We start from the raw sequence: 22,749 nt of genomic DNA, 5'->3' as shown, positions 1-22,749 counted from the left end.
AAGTGGTGAAATTGATGTTTATGTATAGTTTAGAATTAGATCTTTCTCTGTTTTTAGTTACATCCTACATATATAGCGTTAGTTTCTGTCTGTAATGTTGAAATTGATGTTCCAAAAGAATTCATGTGTTTTGAAGAAACTAAACCACTAAACCCTTTTCCCATGTATCATTACCATCTGTACCTGTGCTTTTGAAAGTCTGGTACAGAGAAAGTTTTCTTAACCAAAAAGCTCATTAAATTCTTACTAAACTTCAAACCTCTGTATGAGAACTATCTGATCAGTTAGTGGGCTAACTAGAAATCTGCATTTTTCAAAATGTTGGAAACTTTTTCTCCCTTTGGTTATTTTAATAACCAAAATTTCCTTATAGGACAAGACAGGTAACTTAGAAGTTAAAATGTAGTTTTAAAAAGGCATCACAGTTTACATGTGAAACTCCTAGAAACTTAATTTTTTTTCCAGGTAGTAATAACTTAGAAATTATGATATAGTGGAAATATAGTTAACGTTAAGAGTCAGGAAGACCTGGGTTCAAATCTTGCCTTTCACATAGACTGGTTGTATGATCTAAGGAAGTCACTTGACCTCTCATCACTCCAGGGAACTCTCTGAAGATTATAGTTGATCTTCATTTGTAGAGACAGTAGGCAGCTTACTTGGGAGGAAGTTGAAATCTGCACTTTAAATTTCATCTGCAATGAAATCATAGATCCCGAGCATTCAGCTTTCATGGAGTTTCCCATTTTGTCATGTGTAGCACTAAAATAATGATCTCCAGATTATATTTCACTGTTTAGAAATTTGGAATTTAGAATTTGTGTGTAATGAAAATGCATTATGCTTTTTATGCAAAATAATTTGCATAATATGCAAATGCAAAATATATTGTTTATCCTTTTAAATTTCTCTTTGAATGTTAAATTTACATTTGTAAAGTAGTCTCCTAAAAACATTTTAAGGACTTCCAAAATTCCTTATTTTTTAACTAAAAGCTAATTTTTAAAAAAACTTGTTTCAAGGTCGTGCTCCAAAATTAACTCAGCCACCATTTCCCCGGAGCAGCAATGACATAAGAAACACAACAGTCACTTCACATGTAGCCAAAGGTGTGTATATTTTAAAGGTAATTGATTTTAGCAGTTTCTTATATTGAGACTTGGTCTTTCTTGAAATTAGACCATTAGATTGTAAAAATTTTTAAGCTGTTTGAAAATGATTTTAATTTTAATTCATTTGAAATCGTGTAATCAAAAGAAATAAACTTTTAAAAACATTTTTCCCCCAGGTCGTGCTCCAAAATTCAATCGACCACCACCACCTCGGCATGGCATTAACTTTCCTCTGCAGACTGATCAAACAACAGTGACCCCAGATATCAAAAACACTACAGTAACTCCAAATTTAACCAAAGGTATACGTTCTTTAAACCATTGAAAATCACTGAAAATGATTTTTTTCAAAGCTGTATAGATGAAAAATAATAGTATATAGGACTGTTTCTTTAAAGTCAGGAGTATTTCAGGTACATTCTAAACTTGAGCCTTTATTTTTACCCTCCTTTCTCCCTCTACAAGCTAGCCAGCAATGTCAAATCTTGCAGTGAGGTCAAGAAAAAAACATCATAATTAGCGATTAAGAGCTAATCAGTAACTTTAGAGGGAGCACTTATGAAGGATATGTATAGTTTAGTGACTTTCTTGCATACTTCCAAACTGTTCTTTAGAATAGTTGAATCATTTTTTAATGCCTTTAACAGTATGGTAGTAAGCCTAGCTTTCTATCGTTGTGGAGAAGGGACCTAGCTTCCTTATTACCACCAGCAACAATTGGTGACCCGTGCCACGGAGAGGCAGATTGGCACAGAAATCGGAAGTGGTAGCCCCTTCCAGACAATTAGATCTGCTTTTAGCCCAGCCCTCATAGTCATCATCCATGGAAGCAACTCTTGTTGAGAGGAGGCCAGCCATCCCCACCAGCTGCCAACCATCTGCCACACACAGGGCAGACAAGCCAGCCGCACTGAAGCAAAAAGGGATCCTGAGAGAAAGGCAAAAAGCAGCATGTGCCAGGAAAGTCAAACTACCCCAACTTGGACCAGCATCTCCCCTCAGTTGCTGGTGGAGGCTGCCTAGGAGCCAGGACCCATGAACCTTGGGAATAGCAGTACTTTCAGCCCAGTGCTCCTAGCCATCATTCTGGGAAGCAGTGGAGATATAGCCTAGTAACTGCTTCTGTGGGGGTTGCAGCAGCCACAGCTACTGAACACCAAGAAAGTAAAGTTGCCAACAAATTCCTTGGCTTTGTCAAAGGGGTCAGCATCAGAAAGGGATACGATTTTATCAGTGAAAATATCATTTAAAAAGAGGCATTATGGAAGTGGGGCAGAGTCAAGATGGCAGAGGGAGAGGTAGCAACTTCATTTGAGCTTTCCTAAAACCTTTCACAATGACATAAAACACTTGCCAAACTGAATTCTAAGTGGGAATGTCAGGAAAAAGTCACAGTAAATCATGTTTCTAGCCCCAGAGCAGCTTAGGAAGACAAAGAAAGATCTGTAGACACTGGGGGTCTGGTCCAGCTGGGAGTGCAACAGTTTGTAGAGGCCACAGCAGTAGCAGTGAGCAATCTGGTGCCCAAGTACGGACAGTAAGGGTACTGAAAAGCTGGACAAAAAGAAATCTCCTGAACTAACATTAGGAATGGAGGCCATCCAGCAGCTCTGTCACCCATTACCCAGATCTGGGTCACAGTTCCAGAGTGGAAAGGAGTGGTCACAGTCATGAGGGAGCAGGAACCCTACCCAGGTAAGGACCAGAGCACAGACCAGGAGGACGGTGATTTCACTTATCCCCAGATCACACCACTTTGGAAGCACCAAAAAATTTCCAGGCCCCCAGATTGAGTTGTGAAAACAGCAGAAGGACATAAAAGACAGAAGCTTAGGCCAGACACCACCCAGAGGTGAGCAGAACCCAACGTAACATAAAGTACAAAGTCAAGAAATAGGCTGGAAAAATGAGAAAGCAACAACAATAGAAGGATGTGTGTTATTCTGGTGACAAAGAAGATCAAGACACAAACTCAGAAGAAGACAGTGACTTGAAAAATCTACAAGCAATGCCTCAAAGAAAAAATGCAGATTGGACAGAAGTCCAACAAGATTTCCTAGACCAATTAGAGAAAGAGATTTTTAAAAAAGAGCAAAAAAAAATTTTTTAAACCAAATAGGAGCAGTAGAAAAAAAAATGGAGAAAAAAAAACAATTTTGCAAGAAAATTATGAAAAGAGAATTAACAGCTTGGTAAAAGAAGGACACAAAATACTTAAGAAAATAATTCACTAAAATTAGAATTAGTCAAATGGAAGCTAATGACTGTGTAACGTCAAGAAATAAGTCAAAAGTTTAAAAATAGAGGAAAGTCTCAGTATCTCATAGGAAGAACAACTGACCTGGAAAATAGATTGAGCAGAGATAACTTAAGAATTATTGGAGTATCTGAAAGCCATTATCAGAAATAGCCTGGATGTCATATTTTGTAAAATTATAAAGGAAAATTGCCCAGATATTTTAGAAACAGAGGGAAAGTAGAAACTGAAAAAATCTACCAGTTTCTTTCTGAAAGAAATCCCAAAATAAGAACTCCGAGGAATATTATAGCGAAACCAGAGTTCCCAGGTCACAAAGAAATACTGAAGGCAGCCAGAAAAAACTAATTCAAATTCTGCGAAGCCATAGTCAGGAATGCACAAGATTTAGCCACTACCATGATAAAGTAGTGGAGGAGTTGAAATATATTTCATATAGTAAAGTTTTTTTGGCATATAGTGCAGAGAAGTAGAGCAAGAAGTAGAAATATTAAATGCATCTTTTTTCTGAACATAATGCAATAAAAATTACATTCAATAAAGGGCCTTGGAAGCATCTATTAAAAATCAATTGGAAATTAAATAACCTAATCCTAAAGAACCGGTCAAAGAACAAATATAGAAATAATCATTAATTTAATTCCAGACTTTGTAACAGATTTTGTAGGAGGCAGCTGAAATAGTAGGTAGAGGAAATTGTACATCCCTGTCAGCTTATAGCAATAAAAGAGGGAACGAACAGATCGTCTAAGAAAACCCCAAAACATAAAAACCTCCAGTTAAACATCAAAATAGAAATATTGAAAAATGAAAGGAGAGATTGACAAAGTTGAAAGTTAAAAACAAAGCAGCATTGCCATCTGAGTTACTGCTATACCCTGAGGAATGTGGGACCTTTTTATCTCAATTGTAGCTGAATCCTTCCATATATGTTGACTCTCCTATTGTAATGTGAGCTCTTTAAGAGCAGGGACTGTCTTTCTTTTCTATTTTATGTCCAAAGATTAGCTGCCCAGAGATTAGTGCTTTGCATATAATAAGCATTTATTAAATGTTTCATGCATTCATTATCTCAGGTATCAATTATCTCCTATCTTAAAAAAAATTTTTGCAGACTCTTATTCTTCCACCTTCACTTAACCTCCTATCTTCCTCTGATGTCATTCCATACTATCACACAGCTCTCCATTCCTTGTCCTTGCCATCTAATAACCTCCAGGAGCCTCTCCCATATTCCTTAATGACTGAGGCTCCTGGTCAACAATTTTTCAACACCATCTTGTTGACATTCCCAGTGACTTCAGTAAACACTCTGACCTCTCAGTTCCTTAACTACCACAACCACTAAGTCCTCTATCATGTCATTATATAGAGGAGGGGCACCCCTAACTCTTAACTTTTGATATTTGCTGTACTTCCAAATTTGTTGGGATTCTTGGAACCCTGACATCTTTAGGCCTTGGTCATAGAATGTGTCTTCAAAACTAAACACCCCAAAATAACTACAGAATTTTTGTTCTTAATAGAAGTTTTTTACTATAGAGGAATTGGTAACTCATAATCAACCATTAACAGCCTATCAAAAATTACATCTATATAATAAAAATAGAATCCATAATAAGAGAGTTGAACAACTGGTCAGAAGGAGATTACAGGGAACCCTTTAGTGGCACTGTTTGCGGTACCTTTGCATTGCCCATACGTGGTGGTTACAGGGTTTGGAGGAGCTAGTGTTTGTGGTCCCCAGGGGAGCTGGGACCCTGGTCACAGTTCCAGAGCAGAAAAGAATGCTTGTGATCATTCACAAACCAGAGCACAGGTCAGCTGAGCAGTGACTATACCTTTCCTTAGATCATACCATCTTAGAAGAACTGAAAACTTACAGATTCCCAAAAACTAATTCTGAAAACAGCACACAAAAAACCTGAAGGTTGGGACAATGCCCCCTTCAGCCTGGGAACAGAGCTCAACTTTAACATAAAGTTAAAAGTCAAGAAATATATATATATGTATATATATACACACACACATATATGTATGTATATATATATATACACACACACACACATATATATACATATATATACACATACACATATACACATACATACACACATGCATATATACACACACATACATGCATATATACACACACATACACACACATATATGCATGTATTATATGTGTGTGTACATACATATATACATATGTGTGTATGTATGTGTATATATACATATATACATATATATGTGTGTGTGTGTATATATGTGTGTATATATATATATATACATATATACATATATATACATATATATGTATGTGTGTGTATATATGTGTGTGTGTGTGTGTGTGTGTGTGTGTGTGTGTGTGTGTGTGTGTATATATATATATATATATATATATATATATATATATATATATATATGAAATAACCTGGTATTAACTTGAGGTATGCCTTTAATAGATAACATATGTGAAATACTCCATATCTTATGCAAAAAAACATAATTCAGTTATGTACAACAATGCGTCCTGGAATGTTTTCCCAAAGTAACCAGGCATTATTTCTTTTTATTGTCACGGTATAGACAAAATATAAGGGCTTCCTAATGCCACAGCCTTTTTTTCCCAGATCAAAGTTTTAGTGAATTTTTTCTTTTTAGAAACAAAGTTGATTAAGAGAAAGGTAACTAGACCAAAAAGTTTGTGCATATGTGTATTTTTTTAAAAGAAATGCTAGCCTGAGGAATATAAGAATAATGTAAGAATGTAAGTATTGGTCAAAGTAAGTATTATCAAAGAAAACTGCCCTGATAACTTAGAACTAGAGGTAAAATAGAAATTGAAAGAATCCAAAATGAACTCTGCCTCCACTTCCCCCAGGAATATTATAGTCAGATGCCAGAGCTCCCAGGTCAAGGAGAAAATATTGCAAGCAGCCAGAAAGAAACAATTTACATATCATGGAGCCACAGTCAGGATAACACAAGGTTTAGCATCTTTTACATTAAATGATCAGAAGGCTTAGTATATGATACTCTGGACAGAGGAACTAGGATTACAACCAAGAATAACATACCTACTCAGCAAAGCTGAATGTAATCCTTCAGGAGAAAAGTAAATATTTAATGAAATAGAAGAATTTTTTTTAGCATTCCTAATGGAAAGACCAGAGCTGAATAGAAAATGTCATTTTAACATAAAATTATTTCACCTTTTCTCAGTTCTCTCAGTTTTTCAGATATCAATTCAGTACTGTTCCTGTTTCATCACATTTAACTCTTTTTTAGTTGATCCAACTAGATTTTCTCCAGTTTCCAAATCTACTTCTTTATTTTTCTTCTCTTGCATTGCCATAGCTACTTTTTTTTAAATTAATTTACTAAAAACACCAACAGACAACATATAAGGGGGAAAGGATTACAGAAGGTCAAGTATTCTGAATAATTAACTGAGGCAGAATTTGAACTCAACTATTCTTGACTCTAGGCATGGTGCTCGATTCACTGTACTACCTAACTGCCCTGTAATACTGCTGTTATTTAGTCATTTCAGTCGTGTCCAACTCTTTGTTGACTCCATTTGGGGTTTTCTTGGCAAAGACACTAGAATGATTTGCCATATCCTTCTCCAGCTCATTTTACAGATGAGGAAACTGAGGCAAATAGGGTCACACAGGGAGTAAATGTCTGAGGCTGCCTTTGAATTCAGGTCTTCGTGATCCCAGGCCTAGAACTCTATCCACTGTGCCACCTAGCTACCCACGCCGGTAATAGTAGACCTTCAGTATTACACTCTCCATTACTGCATAGGATGGATTAAAAGGAAATTTAAAAAGATTCAACAGCTTCATCGGTAGGGAAGTTTTTGTAGAATGTGTTGAGAATTTCTTGCAGACTGTTTTCTGGTGGTATTTTCCTAAGTACTATGTTGTAGACTGTATTTAGTCACCTAAATTCTAACTTTACCTCAGTGTCTTGACCATATCTTTTGTCAGTCATTTCAATAATGCATTCTTCCCCAAACTGGAATCCATTGTCTTCTTGTCCTCCACTGTTGTGTTAAAACATGCTAATTTTCAGTTCTGAGTAGATTCAAAGGTCCTCCTTTTCTTCTGCTACTTTATCTCTGCCATTTTGTCTTCTCTCTTCACACTTGTTTCATTTGGTGATCTCAGCTCCTGTGGATTCAGATATCATCTCAGTGCTGATGATTCTCAGGTCTGCTTATCTAACCCTAACCTCTGTACTTATCTCCAAACTGGCATCTCCAAATGTCTTTTGGGCATCTTGAACCAGATGTGTCATAGGCATCTTAAACTTAACATGTCCAAAATGGAACTCATTATTGCTCTCACCCCAACCTCCCCCTTTCCTAACGTCCCTATTGCTTTTCAGAGGACCACCATTCTGCCACTCACTCAGGCTCACAAGCTAGCTGTCTTTGTAGGACTGCTCACTTTCTCTCCCCTCACATATCCAATTTGTGGCCAGGGCTTGTTGATCTCTCCTTGTGCATGTCTCCTTCACTCCTCTGACATTGCCACAGGCCCTCATCACCTCACACCTAGACTATTACAGGAGCTTACTGGTTGGTCTCCTTGACGTGAGCTTTTCCCCACTGCAGTCCATCTTCTATTCATTTGTCAAAGTGAACAGAGTCATTCTAAAGTATAGGTCTGACCATGTTGTCTCCCTCTTCAATCATCTCCAGTGGTTCCTCATCACCATCACCTCCAGGGTCAAATATAACATTCTAGCATTCAAAATCCTTCATTGTCAAACTTTAAGAGAGTACTGTCTCCAAGGAGTCTCTGCTTCTCCTTTTGCACCTCCCAGACATCACATAGCTTTCCAAAGTTTGACTTCCATCCCCACCACTTGCCTGAGACTGCTGTCTTGAAGGTTACCAATGACAGCCAGATTCAGTGCCCTTTTCTCAGTCTTGATCCTCCTTGATTATTCTTTAGCACCCAACTTTGGATCACCCTTCTTACATACTCTGTTCTGCCACGCTTCCTTGTCAGTGCTCTCACCTGGTTTTCTTTCATCTTTCTTGACTGTTCCTTCACAGTTGCCTTTACTAGTTTCATTTGTTCCTCCCACACCCTGAATGATGGGAATCCCTCAAAGTTCTGCTTTTGACTCCCTTGTCTCTCTGTACATTCTCCCTTGCAATCTCATCTACTGAGTGACATCAGTTATCACCTTTCTATAAATCACTTCTGACTTTATACCTTCAGCCACAGTCTCTTCCCCTACATCAGGACAGCTAGGCAGCACAGTGGATAGAGCACTGGACCTGGAGTAGGGAAGACTCAAATTCAAATATGCCCTCAGACACTTACTAGCTTTGTGACCTTGGACAGGTCACTTCACCTGTGTTTGCCTCAGGTTCTTCAACTGTAAAGTAATAATAGTACCTCCCTCACCAGGGTTGTTGTGAGGATCAGATACACTCAGCACAGTGCCTGCCACATAACAAGCACTGTACAAATGCTGGTTACGATGACTTTGGTGGTGGTGAGAAGGAGGAGGAGTTAACATTTTTAGGTATATTTTTAATTACTTGCAGAATATCTCCACCTCAAACTCAGCATGTTCAAATTTAAACTCATAGGATTTAAAGTTAAAATTGGTCTTAGAGATCATCTAGTATAATACTCTCATTTTAAAGATGAAACTAAGGCCTAGAAAAGTGAAGTGATTTTCCTCTGGTCACCCATGTGACTCAACCATGCCAAAGTCACAAAGTTCAGATTTTATTTTAACTCAGGTCTTTTGACACCAAATCTAATATTCTTTCCACTGTCATCTTCATATCTACTTCCTTATTTTTGTCATTGGCTCTTTTTTTTTAAAATTCTTTTCTCACTCTTACCTCCCACATCCAATTAATTGCCAAGTCCTGGCTCTTCTACCTCAACAATATCACTCGTATCTCTCTCTTTCTTTTCCACTTCTACTTCACCCACTTTAGTTCATCTCCTCTTGCCTAGAAAACTACAGTAGGCTGCAAATTGTTCTTGCCTATCATCTCTCTCCTCCCCAGTCCATCCTTCACACTCCTGAAGTAATCTTACTAGTGCACTGCTCTGGTAGATTGACTTGTCTGCTGAAAAGTTTTTCATGGTTCACCATTACCTGCTAAGTAAAAGCTCTTGATCTTGATGTACAAGACCATTAACACTACGGCTTCTGCTTGTATTTAGAGGCTTATTTCATACTATTTTGGTTAACATACTGTATATTTAAGCAACACTGGACCAACTGCTTTCCTTTATTAGGTCTTGCCTACTTTGTGCAGTTTGGGTCCATGTGGTGACCTTCTTTATGAATTGTAATCATCTATAATTGTAATCACCCTTTTTGTATCTCTTAGGATATTCTTTGTACTATTCTATGTAATTATTTTGGTTCTGACTTTCTTTTTAGTTATTTGTGATTGTGTCTCATTTTCTTTTCTTAGATTGTAAACTTAAGGGCAGGAAATTTTTGCCCTTTGAACCAATCAGATTAAGTCTCACCTGCCTTTCATCTGTCTGATGGCCCTTCCTATTCTATCATATCTTGATTCTTCCCTAGTACCTTCCTTCCCTTCTCAAGGCCAGCCTTCTTCAGTAACTTCAGCCAGTCTTCATGTAACATTGCCTCAAGGACCTTCACTCTTGATTGACCTCTTCTACATACACTCTGACTTATTGATGTTCTTATTGAAATATGGCATCCACAACTAGATGTTGTGCTCTAGATTTGGTTTAACCAGGGAAGAGTTCTATAGTACTGTCACCTCTTTTTTCCTGGGCACTAGGCTTCGCTCACTGTGAACTAAGATTGCATCAGCTTTCTTGGCTTCTATGGAACACATTTCTTAATCATAAAACTCTCGTATCTTTTTCAGAATACCTACTGTCTAACCAGGCTTCTTGTTTTATCATTATGAAGTTGTTTGTTTTTTTCTTAAGACCCTAGTAGAAAGCTTCACATGTACGTTTATTGAATCTCAGTGTGTTTGTCAGTAAGTAAAGGCTTGCTGTTTTATAATTCCTTTAAGCTGATTGAGATCCCTCATACTTAAGTAGTGAGCTGTAAACATTTTTATGACTTCCTTTTTGCTTGACTCATCCAAGACTGAAAGGATGATCTCTTTATAGACTGCAAATAGACCACTCCCAGTTATTCACTTCTCTCTTTTTTTTTTTTTGACGTCAGTCATGGTGTGAGCCATTCAAAGTCCCCTGCCCTTTATAAGCTATGAATGAAACTTCTGAAAGCCTGAAAGTGACAAAACTTTGGCACAATGAAATCATTGTCTCTGTTACCTGGGGGAATCTAGTTATTCTGGGCCAGATCTAGCTCACACCTGTTGAGTGATTTAGGCTCATAATTTCCTTATAATAAGATCAAAAAGTATTCATTTTCTAGTTAAATTCAGGTAAACACTACCCCACTCCACCTCTTCATTTACCATGGTAATTGGTAGTACTGGATGAGAAAAAATGTCCCCTAAACTTCAAGAGCTCAATTCCTCATAGATGACCTTTTATTCGTCAGAGGACAAGGAAGCTGACCCAAAAATTTGAGCCCTAGTTCCCAAGACCAATAAAATCCCAAGGACAATCTCCCTACCTTAGAGGGTAAACTCACACAGTCTATAAAAAACAGATGCTGCTCCTGCTATGTCCGAACCATTGGTAGTAAGATTTCATAATTTTTCTAGGGAACTTTCCACCCCTAAAATGGTCTTCAAACAATTCTGCCTATATATGCAGCATTAGAAGAGGAGCTTAATGAAATAATGAGAAGATATGAATATAAGCCAATACAAGCAATCTTCTAAAAAATAATCTGTGCAACTGGGTAATGTTAAAGGCAGTTCATAGTGGGTCTCCTGATATAAAAAGAACAATGATGGAGCAGCCTCAGGACTGCTGTCACTGATTTTTGTCATAGGTCCAGGTCATCTGAAGCACACTTGCTAAGAGCAATCTGTTTTAGGGCCCATACTGCCACCCAGTCTTGAGAAGGATGATGCCAAATTTGGGGCCTTTTGGAGATCTCTACTGAGGGCCCTCCATTTGGTGAGGGTTGGATGAAGATTCTCACTTTCATCCAGGAACTTAAGTTATCACCAGAATCCATTAAAAGATCCTTTTCTTTCCGGGTGAATTTTTGTTTACCATGATTATAAAAAGACAATCTCATTTCTTTCCATATCATTAAGCAAAGCGCCTCCCAATAATTCTACCCTTTGGTTCTGAGTCCCCCTTCTAGGAGGAAATTGTCCAAGTCATCACAAGGGCTAGGAAACTTGCCAGTTAAGAAAGACCTGAACTCTTACCTTCCAGGGTTATGTGGAGCCTTCTGATGGGGCAGAAGCCTCAGAGCCTAAGTTACTTAGAGGATGGAATAAGGAAAGGCTGGAGGAGAGAGTTAACTGGGATTATGTCTAAAAGCAGCTCAACCTTATAAAATAAGTCTTCCAAAAAAATCCAAGAAACCTCTGAATCCAAGAGACCTTTGGACTGGAGAGCCCTTCTTCTCTTGAGGAGTGGTGTTTTGTCAAAGGCATAATTGATGGGCCCAAACTTGGTCTTTTGTTGAGGTAAAATGAGGATTCTGAACAGAGGTAATGGTAATGGAGAGACTATGAGGAAAAAGAAATAATATTTGGTAAAATCTTCAATAGTAGCTACTTGTATCTGAGTAAGTATCAACTGCAGTAAGGGTAAACCTTTTACTCTGAAATGGAGAAAGAAGACCAAGATAATCAATTTACCAATAAAATTTAGGTCAAGAACTCAAGGCTTTCTTACACACCAGTTATGCATCCTGAAACTCAGTCTCCTAAGAGGACTTTCCAGGGCCCCTCTTCCTCAGAGTATCCCCTGTTATTTGATTAATGGTTTCTGACATGCAAGTGCAAATAATTTTTTCGTGAAGAACAGAACTACCAGTGAAACCAATAAACTGGCCTCATAGGCAGGAGTCCTTTGGATTATTAAAGGAAACAAAGCGTTGTACCTGGGACTGGAGGTCTCAGCGTTGGCAAAGTTAGGTCCAGATCTTGAAAGGCAGTAACACTGGAGAAGCTCAGGAAAGCATGGGTATTAAATATCATTTTTATTTAGCAATAGAAACCTCATATGCCTGACCCATCTCAGGAACCATTTTGTATCACCCAGCTCATAAAAGGCAACTCTAGATGAAGTTTAATGGTATATCTGACTGTAGCAAATGTTCAGTAGCAACTAGGGCCCAATAAAGGTCAAAGAACTACTTTTCAAAAGGGGTTTAGCAGGTGACTGCATGGAGAAATGACTGCTGCAGAAGCCTAGCATTCATTTAATCTGGTGACTATCACTGGGAGCTGAGCTCCACTCAGCCTGGTTCTTATGGACAGAGACTTAGAAATCTAGTATCATAATGCCCCAGGGTGAGAGGTTGTTGATCATCCAGCTTTAGGCCTAATGGGGCTATAGTTTATTCAGGGCTCCAGTCCAAATAGGTAGGTTTGGGAGAAACTTGCATTTAAATGGGGCCCATCAAAATATCAAGATGGGGAATGTGATTTTTCCAGAATCTGAAAAGTCCCATAAGCATCCAAGCTTATTGACTGTAGGGGAGCAAGTAAAAGTAGTTTATTATAGATATTACATCTAGAATCAACAAATTATCTGATATATTCCCCAAAGCTTAACTAAACAGGTAGGATTATGGACCCTGTTAGGGTTCTTCCATCCTTATCTCTTGTCAGCTACCATGTAATTTAGGGCCTCTGCCCTAAATTATGGCCTTATGTAACCAAGTCATCATTACGTTATAAATATAATTGTGGATGTCAGTACCCTCAGGAAGTGAGGCTTCTTTCAGATCTCTATTCACCAACCTGAGGAAGGTGCTCTTGACTTTCATTGTCTTCTTGCCTCTGCATTTCTTCCCTATGCTTTAGCCGCCTCAGTGCCTATGTCTTTAAACTCTGAAATATTCCAGGGCCTCCAGTTTAGAGAGGGCCTCAGATTGATCTTCCTTCATTTCCTTTCCAGCTGTGCTTCTGAATCTGAACTTTGACAACAGGCTCTCAAATTGGTTCCTTCCCTTCACCTCCACCTGATTTTCAGCTCTGTTCTATGTGTTGTCTTCCCACATTAAAATGTAAGCTTCTTGAAGATAGCAACTATCTTTTTTGCTTACATTTGTGTCTTTTGCACTCAGCGAAGTGCCTGACCTTACAGTAAATGCTTAATAAATGCTTGTTGATTACTGACTGACTGGCCTCCTTGGTTATTGAGAAAAAGGCATTAATGAGATCATTAACTCTGTGCCACTTGCCTGAGGCCTATTCTGCCTGGTGCTCCTCCTTGATGAGGTCATAAATGGCCACAACATAAAAAAGTTTATTGACGTCTACTGATTATTTATTGCAAATAACACTTTCACCAGCCACTAAGGACTATTATAAGGGGAGCTTATATCATGGAATACTCTAGCCTCCTTTATGTCTATTATTCAGGAGGAGATACCTTTCCTCCCATGGTAGGAACTGATGTTTAATATTAGTTATCAGAGAAGGTTCAGGCAACTCTAAGGGCTTCTATTTGTATGTACCCATAATAGCTGCTGTAAGTGCTAATATAGTTACCATTAGAAGCAAGCTTGTATCCATGCCTGTGCTTTTCGTACTCTCTATTAGCCACCACAGCTATAGCCCATATAAGGTCCTCTACCCATCTTTGCTTGAGCAAATGTGCTCCTTCTTTGAGGAGAAGATAACTAAGGTCCTCTTTACATGATATGCAAGTGAGATTGGACTACCCCACTAGACTTTCAGGGACCCCTGATAAATAATAACCTGTCTGCCGGTTATATTTGTGTTAGAGGCAATAGCTCTTTACATTTGCCACTCCCTTTCCAAACCATCATAAGTCAGGCATATGCCCTTCAGTCCCCTTAGGGTCCAAGTATTTAAAATTACCCCAGTCTCAGGGGAACCTCTATCTTTACCCTAGGGGTACTTACTCCGACAGTCCGTCAAATCTGTATGGGTAGAGTTGACTGGTTTGGAATGGTCAGTGTAGGATAGAGCAAAAAAAAAGTCTTCCTGACTTGGTCCAGATAATAATTTTACTAACATTCCCATAAACTATCAATTATCTTGTTTATGTCTTATTTCAAAAACCATACCTAAGGCTTCTTATAAGAAAGTAATGTGATGGCAGGCACAGTGCATCATCCCCAGAGGGACAGCTGCTGGGACTATGCCAGTCTTTCCCTAAAACTTCATGGATTGATCTGCCCAGATTTGTGTGGTCATCTGGTAGAGAAAGCCCACAGCCAAGGCCTGAAGCCATTCAGGGGGAGCTCTGCCCGAAAGACAGGATCTTGTTGTGTCTATACCAGACAAGGAATGAGAGTCTACAAGGCATAAATCCAGTCTCCCAAATCCATCTGTTTAAAAATATTTATTTCCCCCCCCCAAAAAAGAAAAAAATATTTATTCCCTTCTCTGCTTTCCCTCATGGGGGGCCACTACAAAGGAAAATCATTGTTGTGAGACCACATATGCAGAACCATCCCTCTCCCCAATTAAACCTGCCAAAAAGAAAAAAAGACAAATAGAAATTCCCATCTGGCTTTGCAAGTACAAATCTTCTACTATAAGCTCGCCAAAAGATGAGATTCTGCAACTGACAAAAGCTGTCTTCCTCCATGTGACCACACTGTAATTAGCCCTTGTTCTCATGAGTTATTTAGCTTCTTGTTTAAGCTTCCGAAGCCTCCCAAGTTCCTGTGTAGTAAAGATCCTCCAACTCTTGAGCCCCCTACAGAGAAAGTCATTCCCAGGGAGGTAGACTCCTTGGAGAGAAGTAATGGGGTAGGCTGGAGGCTCTCTTGCCACAACTTGCAAGCCTTAACTTCACTCCTGTTCCTGTTGCCTTTCCTAATAGCCCTGATCTCAGCAGGGTTCAATTCTGCCAGTAAAATCTGTGAGTCAGAGATCATGTTTCCCATCTATAGCCCATCAGCTTGCTATTACTAGATCCTTCTCCATCTTCAAGGCGTCACCTTTAATAAATCAGAAAGTACATTCATATCTACCTGTAATTGCTAAATATGCAAACTCTTTATTTTTATTTTCCTTAGATGAGCTATCCTACTTTTTTTTAATCTTTCAATTTTAATCGTTTAATTTTTCAAGAGCCATCAATAAAGGCAGGGAATAGTCAATTTTGTAATGATTCTCCCCTCTCAATCACTCTGTAATTTATCTTATGGAGTCAAGGGGAGCAGCTTCCTTATCCCAATGAGAGGGTCTCCCATGAATGCCTAAAGTCACTGCCAGTACCCATCTAAATCCTGTCTGCCCTGCAGGGCCCAGCTTGAGTTTCCTTCCTTGAAGTCTTAACCAGCTACATATGCACTCCCCATAATGGTTTCATTATTGCAAGTAAATAATAATAAACTTAATAATTCACCTCTACATAGTGCTTTGAGTTTTACAAAGTGTTTCCATTCTCCAGACTATCTGAGGTGGTAGTGTAATGATTTTTTTAAAACGGGCTTAGAAATACTTAGTGATTTATCCTGGTTAAATATCTGGTAAATATTTGAACTAGGATTTGAACCCGGGTTTTTCTGACTCCCAAGTGAGTGCTTTTTTCAATATACTCTTATCTTTTATAAATACTACCATAACATCTCTAACCCTGTTACAACAAATTTAGGCTAAAAAGGAAAAGAAATGAGCTATGAGAGAAAGAATTAGAAAGGAAATTAACAGCATGGCACAAGAGGTACAAAAACTTGCCCAAGCGAAAAACTCCATGAAAATGAGAATGAGTCAAATAGAAGCCAATGATTCCATGAGACAAGAAGAAATATTAAATCAAACTCACCTGGAAAAAATAGAAGAAAATATAAAGAATCTTATAAGAAAAATAACTAACCTAAAAAACTAGGAAACAGATCCAGCAGAAAAACTTTTAAGGATCATTAGGCTACCTAAATGCCATAACCAAAACAAGAGCATAGGCATCAGATTTCAAGAAATCTTAAAAGAAAACTACCAATATCTCCTAGAAGCAGAGGGCAAAATGTCAATAGAATCCACAGGTCACCTCCTGAAGGAAGCACCCAAATGAAAACTCCCAGAAACATTATAGCCAAAGTACAGAGCTTCCAGGTCAAAGGGAAAAAAAAAAAAAAGAAAGTACTGCAACCAGAAAGGATTCAGGTACCAAGGAGCCATTCTCAAAATCACACATGATTTAGCAACAGCCACTGTAAAGGAGCAGAGATCTTAGAATAGGATAGTCCATAAAGCAAAAAAATGTAGGCCTATAGGCAAGAAAAACTTACCCAACAAAACTGAACATAATCCTATGGGGGAAAAAAGTAGACCTTATTGAAATGGAGGGCTTACAACCATTCCTAAAGAAAAGGCTAGAGCTAGATAGATCCTTTGAAATTCAAAACCAAAACTGGTGATATATGTATCCCCTCTGAATCCTACTATCATGAGGGGTCAGAGCTGGAGTCTAATTAGATAAGGACTAGGGGTGGCTCTGTTAGGTGTTTATGATCTGAAGAGAAGAATATGTGAAGTGAAGGTTGTGAATCTAGGTGACTAGAAGGATAAAACATAGTAATGCCTTCGACAGAGAGAGGGAATTTCTTTTTCTAAAACAATTTTATTCTATTTTCAGTTGAGGTTTACAAAGTGCTTTACATATATAATCTCACCTTTAGGGTAGATACTGTTTTTATCCCAATTTCATATATGAAGAAGTGAAATCTAGTTCTGTTTTTTATTATTGAAGTTATTTGCCTTGTAGACTCTCATTCCTTGTCTGGTGTAGACACAAGATCCTGTCTTTCGGGCAGAGCTCCACCTGAATGGAAGAGGGAATAGACATTTATACCAATAAGGAAGAGGGAGTAAGGCTGGGCAGCTGCTGGCACTTGAACTTTATTCTCATTTGAACTGGTCAGACAGAGAAGGGAAAAATACACACGTTGGGTACAGAAATATTTTTCACTCAACAAAGAAATAGGCAAAAAGGAGAAGGGAAAATTAGGAAGGTAGATTTATGGAGGGGTTAGTCATAAGCCAAACAGACTTTAATTTAGAATGTTCAAAAATATTTATAGCTCCTTTTGGGATGACAAAAGGTAGGAATTTGAGGAGGTGCCCATAAATTGAGGAAAATGACTGAACAGATTATGGTATGTAAATGTAATAGAATACTGTTTATTGTGCTATAAAAAAATGAAGGAAATGGTTTCCAGAAACCTTGAGAGAACTTGTATGACTGATTCAGAGTGAAGTGAACAGAACCAGAATGAATTATACAGTGACAACAATATGGCAAAGAAGAACAACTTTGAAGAGTTAGAAACTTTGATCTTCTAAACATTGTAACCAAATATGATTCCAGAGCATTAAAGACAACGAGGACATAACTACTTGCTTCTTGGTAGACCAGCGAAAGACTCAGAGTACAGGATGGTACATATTTTTTCTGGACGTGGCCAGTGCATAAATTTGTTTTGTTTAACTGTATGTGTTGGTCATAAGGGTCTTGTTTTTCTTTTTTCGCAGTGTGAAAGGTAGGGAGAGTGGGCAAAAACCCATAATTTTAAAAAATCAACGTGGCATTTTTATGATCCTACAACACAAAAGAAAAAGGCCAGTGGCTTCAGTATTATATTCTTCCACACATACATCTTGTTTTGGGGGCTATTTTTAAGAAAAATTTCTCTTTAAAATTCAATTTCATTTTATTTTTAGCTCTGAATTCTCTCCCTTGAAAAAGCAAGCAAAACAAAATCTATTACTAACACGTATACTCATTAGCTGTGTCCAAAAAGAAATGTCATATGCCTCAATCTCCACTCTGAATCTACCATTCATCTGTCTGAATATGGGTAGCAAGTTTTCCAAGTCCTTCACAGTTATCTGTGTTATTACATGAATTGGTCTGGTTTTGCCCACTTCACTGTGCGTTAGTTTTCATGAGTCTTTTCAGATTTCTCTGAAACCATCCCCTTCTTAATTTTTTATAGCATGGTAGTATTCCATCATATTCATATACCATAACTTGTTCAGCTATTCCCCAGTTGATGGACACCCCCTCTATTTCCAATTTTTTGCCACCATAAAAAAGTTGGTGTAAATATATGCTAAAGAAGTATATTTTTTAAAAAGGACTTAACGGGTGCTTTTCTTTCTTTGATGTCTTTTGAGCCAGGGGTGGGGAACCTGTGGCCTTCAAGACTGCAGCTTCCCCAGTCCCCTGATATTGACATAATAGTGATATTGATGGATCAAAGGGTATGCACAATATAATAACCTTGGAGGCATAGTTCTAAATTGCTTTCCATAATGGCTGAACCAGTTCACAGTTCCAACAACAGTGCATTAATTTATTTATTGTCCCCCAGCCTTTTTTTTTTTTTGCTTTTGTCAATATAGCAAATCTAATGATTATGAAGTGGTGCCTCAGAGTTGTTTTAATTTGCATACTTCATTATTAGTGATTTGAAGAAGTGGTATCAAACTCAAATAGAAGGAAGGGGAATTAAACTCTTTAGTACAGAAGGTTCCTTGTGGACCACATGTTGATTTACAAAACCACACATGTTTATATTTATTGATGTATCAACACATTAAAATCAAATGGGAAATAAATTTTAATCTATTTTCAGCCATATTCAAGAGTGTTTTTGGTCACACGAGGCTCATAAGCTGCAAGCTATGCTTGATTTAGAACATTTTTCATATGGCTATTGATAACTTTTGGATTTCTTCCTCTGAAATGTATCTACTCATATCCTTTGATCACTTATCATTTGGGCAGTCACTACTATTCTTATCATTTTGAATCAGCTTCATATATATCTTAGAAATGAAGCCTATATCAGAGAAACTTGCTGCAAAGATTTTTCCCACTTTCCTGCTGCTTTTCTAATTTTAACTGAATTGATTTTGCTTGTGTACAAACCTTCTAGTTTACGTGACCGAAATTGTCCACTTTCCTTCTGTGAACCTTTTTTTCTCCTTTAGTCATAAACTCTTTCCCTGTCCAGAGATGTGACAGGTAATTTCTTCTTTGTTCTTCTAATTTGTGGTGTCAGGCTTTACGTCCAAGTCATATACCAATGTAGAGCTTGTCTTAATATACAATGTGGGATGTTGGCTAGTTTCTGTCAGACTGCTTTCCTAACAGTTTTTGTTTAATAATGAGTTCTTTTCCCAGTAGCTAGAATCTTTGGGTTCATTAAACAGAAGGATACTTTGTTCATTTTCTTCTGTAGATTGTGTTCCTAACCTAATCCATTGATTGTCTCCTTTTCTCACCCAGTACCAAATTGTTTTGATGATTATGTCTTTGTAGTATAATTTGTCATCTGGTATTGCTAGAACCTCTTCCCTCCCATGCTTTCTTCATTAATTCCTTTGATGTTCTTGACCTTTTGTTTTTTGGGAGACTATTTCTAACAGCAAACCACTTCATCAGTAATATCTAATGGAGATCAAACAACACTATAGCGTTACTAGTGTTCAGAGAAAGGCTAATAAAGGAGGTCTTAAAATTAAAATCTTTGAAGGGTAAAACATAGAAAGATGATTACTGTTTGTTTTTTTTTAAAGAAGTTAAGGGAAAGGAAATGAAACACTAAATATTAACAGAAAGGCTTTCCACAAAAGGTGATATGTAAGCTGAGTCTTGAAGGATACCAGAGACTCCAAGAGGTGGAAGTGAAGAGGAAGTGAGCTTTCTAGGCATGGGGGACAGGCAGTAAAAAAGGCATTTATGAAGAACATCAAAAAGGCTAGTATGACTGTACTTTATGTGTCATGAATGAGAAGGAACAAGGCAGGTAGGTGGTGCAATGGATAGAGCACTGACCCTGGAGTCAGGAAGACTCCAAATCCAGCCATAGACACTTATTAATTGTATGATCCTGGGTAAGTCACTGGACCTCTTTGCCTGAATTTCCTTATTTGTAAAATGGGGATCATAATAGCACCAATTTAGGGTTACCTCCCAGGATTGTTATGAGGTTAAAATGAGTTAATATTTGTAAAGCACTTTGCAAACTTTAAAATACTGTGTAAGTGCTAGATATTATTATTATTATTATTATTATTAAAACAAAAAATAGGAAGGAATCATGTTTTGAAAAAATAAATTGCAAACAAAAGAATTTATACTTGATTCTAGAGTTAATAAAGAGCTGCTGGAGTTTATGGAGAATAGAACTTTAGGAAGACTTGTGCTTTAGACAAAAACTTTGGTTTGAGGTAAGGAGATTGCTTTTTTAAAAAAGCCTTTTGCAGTAGTCTAGGCAGAAGGTGGTTCTGTGAGTGGGGAGAAGAAAAATATATGGGAGATCTTATAGAGAAAGAATAATGAGATTGGGCAAACTGATGGTATATGTGAAGTGAAGGTTGTGAATCTAGGTGACTAGAAGGATAAAACATAGTAATGCCTTTGACAGAGAGAGGAAATTTCTTTTTTTAAAACAATTTTATTCTATTTTCAGTTGTGGTTTACAAAGTGCTTTACATATATAATCTCACCTTTAGGGTAGATACTATTTTTATCCCAATTTTACATATGAAGAGGTGAAATCTAGTTCTGTTTTTTATTATTAAAGTTATTTTCTGTGGGCAAAAAGTTCTACAGACATCAAATACAACCATGTATAGAAGGTGAAATAAAATTTGCCTGCTTGGAACAAATGTTAGAATAAATATTATACAATGGACTTGGTGGTTGTGTGGAGATATGTTAACAGACATAATGTTCAGTTTCTGTTTAAATTGTTACTAGTGGTATTTTTTTTTTTTAATGAATTTCAGATGTAGCATTGGCTGCTGTCCTGGTCCCTGTTCTGGTCATGGTTGTCACTACCCTTATCCTCATCTTAGTTTGTGGTTGGCATTGGAGAAACAGGTAATGTAACTGGTGTATTTGATTCACAGATATCAGTACATACAGACACTGGTCATTTAACCCAGGACTTCTGACTCCCAAGCGTAGTACTCTTCCCATTGCATTGCAAAGAGTTGTTCTAGCCATAAAATGCCAAGGAAAAAACAAGTTTATTCAGTGGTAAAAGATAGCTTGTGTGTTTCCTCATAAAACTAACATTTTATTATACATTCACTAAATGACTGGTTAGTCACGTCACACACCATTTAGCTAGTGTATTATTTCTTGTTTTGAAACCATGAAATGTTATGCTTTAAATAAATACAGACTTAATAAGGAAAATAATATTAGGAATAGAAAGTTTAAATCTCCCTAGAATTTGTATATTGGAAGGAACTGTCATTCAACAGAACTTAAATTGTTCTGTAAAAATATAATAACACAATCTTTCTTCCTACTCTTTACAAAGAGAGTTTGGAGGCACGTTATGTAATATTAAATAAAAAACCAAGAGCAGGAAAATGTTTAAAGATGTCTCCAAGCCTCTAGACTAAGATGTTCCACAAATAGGTAAATTAAGACCATGTAGATCCTTTTAAAAAATGATTTATTTTTAATTTTCACCATCCACTTCCATAAGATTTTGAGTTTAAAATTTTCTCCCCTTCCTTCTCTTCCTCCCGTCCCAAAGGGCATGTAATCTGATTTAGGCTCTACTTATACATTCATATTAAGCATATTTTTACAGTAGTCATGATGTATAGAAGAATTAGAACTAATGGGAAGAACCACAAGAAAGAAGAAATAAAAGAAAAAAAAGGAAAAAAGATCAAATGATGTGTTTTGATTTGCATTCAGACTCCATAGTTCTTTTTCTGGATGTGGATAGCATTTTCCATCACGAGTCCTTTAGAGTTGTCTTTGATCCTTGCATTGCTGAGAGGAAATGAATCTGTCAAAGTTAGTCATCGTACAACATGGCTGTTACTGTGTACAACATTCTCCTGGTTCTGCTCACTTCACTCAGTATCAGACCATACAAGTCTTTCTAGATTTTTCTGAAGTCTACCTGCTCACCATTTCTTATGAAACAATAATAATCTATTACATTCATATACCACAACTTGTTCAGCCATTCCCCAGCTGATGGGCATCCTCTCAATTTCCAATCTTTACCAAAGGCCATGTAATTCCTAATCAAAACACATTAGGCTGAGTGACACTATTTGCTGGAGCATTGGGCAGTAAAAGAAAACATTTGTCAAACTGAACCAGGCAAAGAAAAATCAGAGGCAAAAGACAGGCACTAATATTCTTTTCCTGCTACGTGTTTTGTGACCTAAAAAATAAAGACCCTTCTTATTCTCCCTTCATCTCCCAAGAAACAACACCAAAACAAAGGCTAACCCTTTTCTCCTCTCTGCCGTCCCTAAACTGT

The 22,749-nt window shown here is 37.4% G+C and overlaps 1 protein-coding gene across 1 annotated transcript in view; it reads left to right on the top strand.

The window, feature by feature from the left end:
- Window positions 1–22,749, top strand: part of DCBLD2 (discoidin, CUB and LCCL domain containing 2) — a 107,701-nt gene that overhangs the window by 75,545 nt on the left and 9,407 nt on the right. The window contains 3 exon segments of the mRNA XM_020978334.2: window positions 1,023–1,109; window positions 1,289–1,414; window positions 21,239–21,332. Of these exon segments, the coding sequence (XP_020833993.2) occupies window positions 1,023–1,109; window positions 1,289–1,414; window positions 21,239–21,332 (307 nt within the window).

This window comes from Phascolarctos cinereus, unplaced genomic scaffold (assembly GCF_003287225.1).
Source record: "Phascolarctos cinereus isolate Bilbo 61053 unplaced genomic scaffold, phaCin_HiC Scaffold_726;HRSCAF=1367, whole genome shotgun sequence".
Classification (NCBI taxonomy): Eukaryota; Metazoa; Chordata; class Mammalia; order Diprotodontia; family Phascolarctidae; genus Phascolarctos; species Phascolarctos cinereus.
The sequence above is the reverse complement of the archived record's forward strand: the minus strand, read 5'-3'. Positions and strand labels throughout refer to the sequence as shown.